Below are 11,392 nucleotides of genomic sequence, written 5' to 3'. Positions count from 1 at the left end.
GTAAGAAAGGACAATGATCATTTAAAGATGGGGAGATTGTAGAGTGAATTCTTACACTGGTGTCTCTGTACAAAGGATGATTTAATCCAGTGGTTCTCAAACCTTTTCATGTCAAGGACCCCCAAATGAACACTTATTATGCCATGGAAAAGATATGCCAGGGACCCCCCATAAGAGAAGAAGAAGAGTTTGACATGCATTATAGGCTACATTTAATGGTATTTCTATCTCTGAGAACCCAATTCATATTGTAAAATCAATGTTAATTTAACTCAGAGCTTACAAATGGAACCAAATGGACCCGTTATGGAACCAAATGGACCTGTTATGTACACTCTCTGAGTTACAGACACATAAAGGTCCATTTGGTTCCTAACTATCATTTAGCTGGGGACCCCCCTGGAACTTCCTCAAGGACCCCTGGGGGTCCCTGGACCTCACTTTGAGAACCAATGATTTAATATTTTACTTAGTCTTTGCTTAGATTATTATTGCCAGCTTGCTTTTATAAGTGTTTTTGTTGCTGCTGTCTTTTTTTGTTCTAAGCCAACAGAGGTGCAGATAGTAGCGATTACTTTCTCCCATTCACTCATTTGTTTTCTCACTCAACAGTAAACAAAGCAACCTACAGTGTAAGTGTATACACGGTATCTGCACATTTCTAAAGTGACAATTGAAGGACTTCTAAGACCTTTATTAATAGCTCTAAAATGAATAAATATAACTAATAATAATTGCTACGTCAAAAGTAACCAACAAACTACACTATAATGGCCAAATTGTCATTTATTACCTAAGAATTAGGCTTTCTTTTTTAAATAGAAGATCTACAAGTTCATGAGCTTTGGTTTGGCTATTTCACAATATTTATCTGTAGATATCAAGTCTAACTAAATGTAATACCTCAACTCGTACAATTCCAAGTGCTTGTCAGGGTGGGGGGTCCCCAGTTCAGGTGGTCCCAGCTAAATGGAGAGTTGGTGACCAAATGGACCCTTAAACAATTCCATTTGGTTTCATTTTATGCTCTCAAGACTAAAATTATTGTTAAACATCTGCATTACTTAATTTACTTAAGTCTTAAGTTTACACAATTAGAGAATGTGGAAGAATTGTTATTTTGCCTGTCATCTCTCGTATAGTACCACATCAATGGAATGGAATTGTGGACAAAATCTTATCCAAAGAAAACAAAATATTCGAAAGTTTTGGGTCTGAGAGGCTAAATCTCATCAAATGGTGGTCTGTGGCTCAAATGCTGAATAATGGACCTTGGTATGAAAAAGCCATTGCCCTATAGAGGATCATTATATATTTATTTATGTACATATTAAAGACAGAACATAGTGTAAGGCATCAACCAAAAGTTGAAACTGTCCATGTCTCATGGAGCAGCCTAATCGGCAACAGTCTTGGCCGGCTTGGTCTCGACCAGCTCAGACTCCAGGTAGCGGAAGCGACGGTGGCGTCGCAGGACCTCGATGGCCTTCTGCTCTACAGAGGAAGGAACGATGCCGAGGTCTTCCAGACCGGGCAGTCCCGGGTGCTTCATGTCCGTCGTGTGGATCCTGTCCACTTTGTCTGGGCTGGTCCAGGGCTCGAATGGACTCATCGCAAAAACACTCGCGAGAAGGTGATAAAGTGGCCGTGGCAGCGGGTAGGCCACGAAAGGCCTGTGTGCGACGGCGTAAATATACTCCACCAGGTCATGAAGCAGATAGCGGTTGGGACCAACGAGGGCATAAGTCTTCCCGTTGGCATCTGGGTCTTTGGCGGCGCTGACGATGGCCATGGCCACGTCGACCACATGCACAGGCTGCTTCACTGTCTTCTTCCCCATGGCGATGAGGGGCACGGCTCGGCCGAACCAGCGCATGTTAGCGAAATGATTGAAGAATCTGTCCTCCCTCCCGAACATCTCAGAGGGCTTCAGGATGACGGCGTCAGGAAACTCATCTCTCACGGCAGCCTCTCCCACAGCCTTGTTCCTCAGGTATTTGGAAGGGCTGCGAATGTCTGCGTTCAGGTGGGACATGTGGATCAACTTTGTGATGCCAGCCTCCCTGGCTGCCTTGGCGATCCGCTGAGGGACGGACACGAATACGTCCTCAAAGAGGAAGTTCCTTGTCTCCCACTCTCGGCCCACCAGGTTGATGACGACATTGGAGTGTTCCAGCGCCCGCCTGATGGAGTCCTTGTTCCTGGCGTCCCACTCCATGAAGATGATCTGCCCCAGGTCTCCCATGGGCCTGAGGTACATGAGGTCATACTGATCACACCGGTAAGGGATTACAATCTGAGAGCCCTCGCGGCCCAGTCTGTTGACCACGTATCGACCCAAGAAGCCGGTGGCCCCGAACACCGTGGCGGCAACTCCACTGGAGGAGGAGCGTCCTCCTTTCCCTTTGGGGACAACAGCGTGGTGGATCCCCCTCTGCTGGACTGTCGCTGGGACGGCCGACAGAACCACAGGGCGACAACAGGAGGAGCTTGTAATCTTAGGAAGAAGGACACTCGCAGGACGGCCGATTTGCACAGCGGCCGCCATCGTTACAACTACAGCAAGTGGGCTGGAAATAGGCAAATTGTGATTTCCAGGGGGACAATTTGTGTTATATATCAAATTGCTCTATATCACAAGAATATAAAACAGTAGCAGTGTAAAAAACTACCCAAAGGAAAGGGAAGTGGTTGACTAGGACCAGGACGTGCCGCAGGGTGTCCAATTAGAACGTAAGGACCTGCGATGTCTAACAAGGCTGTGTCTTCCCATACAGTATTGAGAGGTTATTCTGGAAGACCTGTAGATGGAGGAAGAGACTTGGGGAGTCTGGAAGTGCTGTAGGTGCTATACGTATGATGTCATGACGATGACATCACCAAAGGGGTTAGCTGTCCCAAATATGGAGTTCTAGTTCTAAATCAGACATGTCCACATTAGGTCCGGCCCAGGTGCCAGTCGTGGCACTAGGACAGATGTTATATGACCCGCAGCGTCCATCCTAATACAGTATGTGTTATTTATGGCCTGCCAGTATAGTCACGTGATATTCATACACTTAAAGGAGTAGTTCACCACTTTTCAACCTGTCTTCATATAATAGGTCCTCACTAATGTTCATGATAAAATATCACAATTTTTTTCTACTCAGTCCAAGTCTCCTAGGAGAGCTGTGGGAAGTTCAGAATCCATAGTCTTGTGACATCATCATTTTCCAAAAAAAAAATTAATCAATATTTTTGAAAAAAAATATTTAGATTTTTATTATCACGAGAACAATGGCTTCCACTTTAAAATTGCAACTTTTCAGGAATAGAAAGCCTGCAGTTTCTATAAGCTGGATTGGCAAACGATGATGTCACAAGACTATGGGTTTCTGACCTGCCCACAGTCCTCCTCTGAGAAAAAAAAAAAAAAAAAAAAAAGGAAAGCTATTTAGAGTGAGGACCAATTATATGAACAAAGGTTGAAAAGTGGTGGAGTGCCCCTTTAAGTTGAGTAAGAGAAATGAACCTGGACAGATAGGCTGTTTCTCAGCAGAATGTGTTAAGGAATCCTAAATGCTTCCTTGTTTTGTTTCAAGACCTGGTTACATTTTGCCATTTTAACAAACTGTAAATATAATAGCAAAGCAGTGCATGCAACATGTTTTTGACCACAGTATATGGAGATCAATCCCTGATGTCATCAGTAATCAGTATACGCCCACATATTGGAAGGTTTGTACAGTATTATGGGCATATTGGTTGGATCGGCGGTTCTGGACAACTGGATATCTGAAATACTCGACGGCGGGCACAGCACTCCCTTGAGTCCTTTCCGCTGCACGCTCAGAATTTGAGGTTGGTCACCCCATATACGCACATGAACATATATGGGCATAACGTCAGATCTGTGGCAGCAGGATCTCTGTATCTGTCGGTCCTTCACTTTTATGCCCACATATGGAGATCACTGATGTCATGAGTTTTATGCTATATACAGGTGCCCATATATGGAGATGACTGATTTGTCTGCACCTGAGGCCATGACGACACATTGAGATTTGACAACACACTCCATATTTGGGCGTAGCTGCCTGGACCTTACGCCAGTTACTAGAGGTTTGGGCTGCACACGGCCCTCACGTCTAGAGTTTGGGCCGCTTCAAGGCCCTCAAGCCTATGTTGCACCACCGATCCGACCAATATGCCCATATATGGAGATCTCTGTATATGTTAGTCCGGAGATCACCAGTGTCATCAGTATATGCAAATGCCCATATATGGGCATGCCCCTTTTGTACTCATATGGAGCTGACTGATTTGTTTGGGCCTGATGCCACGATGACACATTGAGGTTAAACAACACAATCTCCTTATATATGATTATGGCTGAGCCATGGTGACAGGAGCGTGACATCGTGGTCCGCAGGCCTGCCTGCCCTTAAGCCAATTTTGATAGGCTATATATAATATTAAAAAATTAATATACTAACTAGATGTTCGGGCCCTAACATCTAAGATTTCACACCTACGACTGATATACAGTAGTCTCGAGGGCTTTGTCAGATTTCCTATTGAACCCATCTTTCTGTCCCTTTTGTCCCCATATATGGAGATCTAGAAGAGAACTCACTCAAGAGTTGTATGGGGACACTGACCTGTCCCATTTTATACTTTATATGCTATTAAAAAATAGACGATCTACAAGGTCAACAATGCCTTTTGCTTTGCGAACTTTACCAAAACAGTTTGACTAATTAGGAAAAATGTTGACGCCAATTAGGCCTACTTTGTATAGCCTACTTTTGTACTCTCATAACTAAATAATGAATACAGGCGTCCTATCTATAACAGTTTATTTTACATTTTTATAAAAGTGTTTATGAAGTCTATAAACCATCGCGGAGAACATCATTCTTGGAGCAGAAAGCCTCCAGGTACCGCACCCGCTCGGTCAGCTTCTGGTTCTCGGCCTGCAGCGTCTGGATGGAGGCCTCGAGGGAGGCCTCGTATTCTTTCTTCTTCTGGCGAGACATCTTGGCTGCCGCCCTGTTCTTCTGCCGGAGGATCTGCCTCTTGAGCAAGGCTTCCCCGGTCAACACGGCGGCCGGCTGCGGGGGACGGCGCGCCTGAGGAAGAACTGAGTCACTCACACCAAGAACTGGGTTACTCACCCCATAGGCAGACATGTCGCCGCCACCGCCTGCCACGGCAGCTGGAAACGCCACCTGGTTGGGTGGCATCAGAAATTGCATGCCACCACCAATACCGTTTACATCGAGAATGGTGTAAGCAGGAAAGTTGGTGGTGTGGTACACAGCTGATGACGATGACTGCAGGACATCGTTCCATGACTGATGATGATGATGAGGTTGTGTAGCTGGATTCTCTGCTGCATTCATCTCCAGTGTAGGAAGAAGAGGCGATGGGTGCGCTGGCATCATCTCACCATTCAAACGATGCTGCTGCGGCTGCTCCATTAAACGTAGAGTAGAGTATTATGTAATGATGAAGCTTGACTGAAGGCTGGTAGGGCAAAATAAAAGCTTTGCAGAATGAGGATGTTTGTTCACTTACCTTCCTCTTTATGCTCTGACATCACACACACTACACAAACCGTTACCATGGATGCAGAACTCCATAACTGGAGATCTCTGTATCTGCCTGTTCCGTTTATGGCCATATATGGAGTACCCTGATGTCATCGCTAGATGCCACATATGGGCATACTGTATATCAGTCGGACCAGCGTTTCTGGGCAACCAGATCTCATGCATGCCTTTATATGGGCATATCAGTCAGATCGAACCACACCACGCCAGGCACCGCACTCCCTCAAGTCCTTGGCGACATGCACATCGAGTTTGACCGCGATCGGTCAGGCAGTTCTTTTTGACATGTGCAAAGGATCGATACACACTCTCTCACACAGAGATTTCATGACTTTATAGAAAGATTTGCGTCACCTTGGGCTCCATTGGCACAAGATATGTTCAGATGGGGGCCTATTAATTTAGGGGCCCATATTATGGAAAAAGTATGAGAACCACTGGGCTAAACCTGAGCTTGATAACATTGCATACAGTGGACACAGGAACATCAAGAGGCCCTATTTTGAGTGTCTTAAAGTAGGACACTTTAAAAAGTAATCTTAAAATATTAGTTAATATGTTTATGATGTCATTGTGAGAATGCACAATTATAAGCCAATCAAATTAATTGACTGTACTTAGACTACTTACTGTACTGGTCAGCTGTTGTTGGGGGGCGAGGGGCAGATTACACTGTGACATGAGTTTCAGACTATTTCAGACCGTTTTCAGAAAGACCTACTGTATCATACTATTATAATTTCGGGACGTGTCAGCGGGCCTTTAAGTACCAGGTCTTATGACCACTCAAAACAGCCAAACAGCTCCATGCTTTTTCCAAGGCTCAGTGTGTTGCATGCAGTGACAAAACAGCAGAAGGAGGACTTTGCTCCTTTTAAACTGGTCAAATGAGTGATTTCTGGATTGCAGGCACATGTGACTCACCACAGTCGAGTCCAAGGCGAACTAGAAAGATGCAATTGGAAATTGCAAGTGTGGTTGCCGTGATGCGAGTCACACTTGCACCCTCTTAGCAAAATGCACCCCTGCGTGTCCCGATGAAGCCTGACGATTTGACATATGGCCAAAGTGCATGCCACCAAAACTGTGGGAGGAGAAGGGTGGCAAAATAAAGTTTATCTGACGTCGATGGAAAGAAGTCGGACAAGTACTATAGTCTGGTTGCCCTGTAGGGGCAAACCACATTAATAATCACCTGCCTGGAATCCAATAGGCTCTAGTAGCAGCCATATCTTCTTACAGTCTACCAATCTTACAATTTTACAATAATAATCTCTGTATCTCTGTACGTACGTCCGTATGTACGTCTCGAGAACCATTCAACCGCTGACTTCAAATTCGCCACACGTGTTACAGACGACCCGAGGGAGTGCAGTGGCCAGTGTCGAGTTGATCTTGCAGGCCATAGATATAAAAAGATAGAGATACTTCTTCCTCCTCCGTTGCAGTTCATTGGAGCAACATGGTGAAAAAGGATAGGCGAAAGTGGGGAACTGTGTAAAGCACGCTGCCACTCAAAGTGACTGGCCAATCACAGCGTGTCTTTTCCGGGACTTAAATTAATCCAAAGGAGCTTTATTGGCATGAGGAGACAAACGTTTACACTGCAGAAGCAAGTGCCTCTGGGAGTAGGCCTACTGCCTCTGATTGGTCTACCAAACTTCGGTTTCTGTGACACACGCGGAAGAATTCCTTTAAAAATGCCTATCCTTTTTTACCAAGGCCCCAGAGCCAGAGGAGGCGTCTACCTTTTTTGTCTATGTTGTAGGCGGTCGGTTGTCTAGAACCGCCAGAAAGGTCTCTGGCTGTGGCCCACACGAGCCAATTGATTGCCATGGCAACCTAGGCTTGATTTGGCCCCACACCTGTCAAAGTCCTAACATCTGCCATTTGATTAGTTAGTTATTCCACTTTCCACAGTCAGTTTGGTGTCTTTGCACGCTTTATTTCTCCACAGACGTTTATCACTGCACAAGGACTTTCCAGAACCGCTGATGCCCCCAATATGCCCATCTATGGGCATATCGATAGATCTCCAATATGGGCATTAAAGGTGACAATGGACAAAGAGATGTTGAGATGTCCATTTATTGGCGACATATTCTGACAATGGGTACAATGGTTGCATATTGCTTAACAGGGTGGGGCATGCGTTCACAACTTGCATCGTTTCCGAGTACGCCAGTAACCAATAGTATATTTCAAAGGTTTCTGACAGAAATTGAGTGTTAGCTAAAATAATAACATCCGATCCGACTAAATATGCCACTTCCCATGTGGGGATCTCTGTATCTGATTGGTTTGGGCCTGATGCCATGACAACACATTGAGGTTATTAGACAACACACATACTGTATTTGGGCGTAGCTGTATTGGGAACTCCTGGTGGTTATGTCTGAGTCATAGTGACATGACGACTTGGTCCGGCAGCCCCCCGGCCGGTTCTACCTTGAGCCAATTTTACGCAGCTAGATGCCACATATCCGACTGATATGCTCATATATGAAGATCTCTGTAGTCTGTATCTGTCAGGACGATGATACACGAAAGCAGAAGTCCTGTTCCCCTTTATGCCCATAATGCCTGTATATGGGCACGCCCCCTTTTGTGTCCATATATGGATATTCCTGATGTCATCCGTATATGCCCATATACTGTATGGCCACACCCCCTTGTGTGCCCATATATGGAGCTGACTGTAGCTGGACAACTATTTGTAAACATTGCACCACTGATCCAACTGATAAGCTCATATATGGAGATCTCTGTATCTGTCAGTCCTTTTCCCCTTTATGCCCATATATGGAGATCCTTGATGTCATCAGTATATGCCCTTATAAGGGCATGCCCCTTTTGTGCCCATATATGGATATCCCTGATATCATCAGTATATGCCCATATATGGGCACACCCCATTGTGCGCTGGGAGCTAACTGTAGCTGGACAACTTTTCTGTTGCTTGTAAAAATCACAGGGCAAACATGACACACGTGCATATCTCCTTGTATGGGCCGTTCTGTCCATGACGTCAGTTACTTTATGTACAGGTATATGAGCACGTATCTACAGAGTGAAATGTAGGAGCGGTTTGCACCACTCAAAAAACAGAAACAAAACAACATTCTTGCACATTTAACAGTACATATTCTCAATGATTCTTAAAGTAAAAAATAACACCCAGTGTGAAGTGAGCGGTGCAGGCTACTCCACAGCACCGCTGGGTGGCTGCAACTGGTGTTTCCGTGCTCATACGGACATATCGACAGACATAACGGCCGGCACTGCTCAACAAAGAAGAGTCCAAATGTGTTTGATAGTTGTTGTGAATCTATATATTTGAAATACAATTATGTACAAAATAAATCAATCATGAAGCAGAGAAATAGCCTGTTCGTATCACATTCATTGAAAAAATTGAAAGAAAATGTCAAAAATGTACAAAATTCAGGCAAAGACAAAGGCAGCTTGACGTCTCTATAGAAATAACGTTGGACAATGTCAGCTCATTGTCCACACAGTATAACCTATAACAAATCAGGCAGGTCTACGCTAGGGCCGGGCAATATGGATCAAATCTAATATCACAATATATATTTTAGCAAATTCATTGACATCTGCATTGCAGCGGTAATATACATTTTCTATTTGTTTATATTGAGTAATTTCAGAAATATCGACTGATATCAATCAATATATTGCCCAGCCCCAGTTTAAGCTATAGTCACTGATTCAGGGTTTTTTTTTTAACAGGTTTCAGGTCATATTTAATTTCTAATGTATTCAACTCTTAAATGCATAGTTAGATAATCAGTTAATCAGTGCTACAGTATGTGGTTTCAGTCCAGGTCCCCTGACCTTAACTGTTAACAGTCTCCGCCATCTGATGATAAAAAAGACCACCGTTTCACTAACGTTGGATTCCGGGGGCCAAAATGAATGGACCCTTATGGCCGGGTCTCTAACTCTGAGAGAGAGTACAAACAGAACCAAATGAGGGTCCATTCGGTTCCCCTAACGGCTCCATTTGGACCCCTGGTAGTCCCCGAACCTGACGTTGAGAACCAGTGTGCTTAAAATGAGGTTTTGTTGTGCTATACTGTAATGTTACGCTGGAAATAAGCATTGAAAGACACAAATACTGCTTTTTACCCATTTCTTTCCTCCTGTGGAATAATGACTTTATATACTGTTGTTGGTTGGGTAAAGCCTTACTGCCATGCAACGAGTTGTGAGATTTCTTTCTTCGAATAGCCGAAATACTAAAAGACAAGGGTTTGCTATATGAACAATAACCCTTCTGGGTTATTATTTAAGTTATTATTATCACCATAATTAAGTTATATCTTGTTGAATCCAGTGAGAAAGGCTCACAATTTACAAACATTGTTATGGTCTCCTACGGTTAGTCTATAAATATGTCTATTTCTTAAAGCATTTCCCTTTTTTTCAGCCTGAAGGATAATGAACACTGCAACAATGGGAACATTTAAAAACACAACAAGCTTCAGCGACCATGCTAAGTTAAGGTCTGCGCAGTCGCTGCGTTCGACACAAAACCATATCAAACAAAATGAGGTATGGAATCAACAACAAAGGAGCATGTTGAGTTCAAACCACACGTCCAAAGAAATACATTAAGTGTGCTTTATGTCTGAAGAGAAGACAATTCCGTGCGTCATTTGGGGTCCCATGGCCTTTGAATCCAGACTTTCTCAAGCTTCCTATGTAAAAGGGGTGGGGTGGACCAGAGCCTACCAATGTAAAATTCTAACCACTTCCCTTACTGTGATTTATTTGTTGAGCATGATCCAATCAGCAATGACGTGCCCATGGCCCAACGGGTCAAGTAAAGCCCGTATCAGAGTCTACGGTGGAGACCTATCCACCGCAAATTTGAGGTGGAAAGCTTTCCACCTCAAGTCAGAAAATAAGTGCAGGCCATCATAGTCACGGCCCACGGTGAAGTCCTTTACCCCGTCTAGACCGGTTCAGGTCGACCAATCAGTGAACGGGGTGTAGTGCCTGCCTGTCTGATAGTAAAAACAGAGAGATGTGTTGGGACTCACGGTGGAAAGCTCTCCACCGTGAGGAATGATGTAACGTTGTAGTTTCATGACTCAAAAAGACTCGAAAAGACTACACCGCGGTGTAAAGCCTTCCACCGCGGACGCGACTATGATACGGGCTTATGGAGACAGAGAAAGTTTTGCAGACTGCAGTCCTTGCCAGACTGACATGCAAAGTGAAGAAGAAAATAAAGAAAGTCAGCTAAACGGAGCGAATCAGTCTGGATTCCAGGCTATTGGGTCCTAGAGAAAGCATCACCCCCTGTAGCGTCCACATTTAACCTCAAATTCAGTTCTTTTGTGCAGATTTTCTCCATTTTTGAAATAGGGCTTAAGAAGTGATCACTTTTCTTTCTCTGAAATGACGCCTTTGAGTCCTTTTCATCTTGGTTGGCAGACGGTCTCCTCATTCCTCTCAAGTCTCTCTCATCATGTGGGAATCAGCGTCGACACTCGCTTTCACCTTGGGCAGACCACTGGCAGCAAACACAACAGGAGAATTAGCAGAGCGGAGGGGTGCGAATGATTAACAGCTATGTGGTATATGGAATTATAAAAGCTAGACAGAACAATCTATCAAAAATCTATTTTAATTTCAATGACTTTGCCTTTGGATCAACTGCAATCAAACAGGCCGCGAGAGCTGCACACAGAAAACTTCAGAAGCAGATTGCGGGACAAATACTGGACAGGAGAGTACAGGCAGAGGAGTTGATAATTTAGGAAAAC

At 44.3% G+C, this 11,392-nt stretch overlaps 1 protein-coding gene across 1 annotated transcript; it reads right to left on the bottom strand.

Moving 5' to 3' along the window:
* Positions 1-1,396: 1,396 nt before the first annotated feature.
* Positions 1,397-2,548, bottom strand: LOC308297106 (NADH dehydrogenase [ubiquinone] 1 alpha subcomplex subunit 9, mitochondrial-like; the record flags this gene model as incomplete). Its single annotated transcript, XM_080740516.1, has 1 exon — positions 1,397-2,548. One exon carries the CDS (start codon positions 2,546-2,548, stop codon positions 1,397-1,399), a length of 1,152 nt encoding a protein of 383 aa, XP_080596642.1.
* Positions 2,549-11,392: the final 8,844 nt, after the last annotated feature.

Source organism: Nannobrachium achirus (genome assembly GCF_963921795.1).
Source record: "Nannobrachium achirus genome assembly, chromosome: 2".
NCBI lineage: Eukaryota > Metazoa > Chordata > Actinopteri > Myctophiformes > Myctophidae > Nannobrachium > Nannobrachium achirus.
Note: the sequence above shows the minus strand (reverse complement) of the source record. Positions and strands in the feature narration are given on the sequence as shown.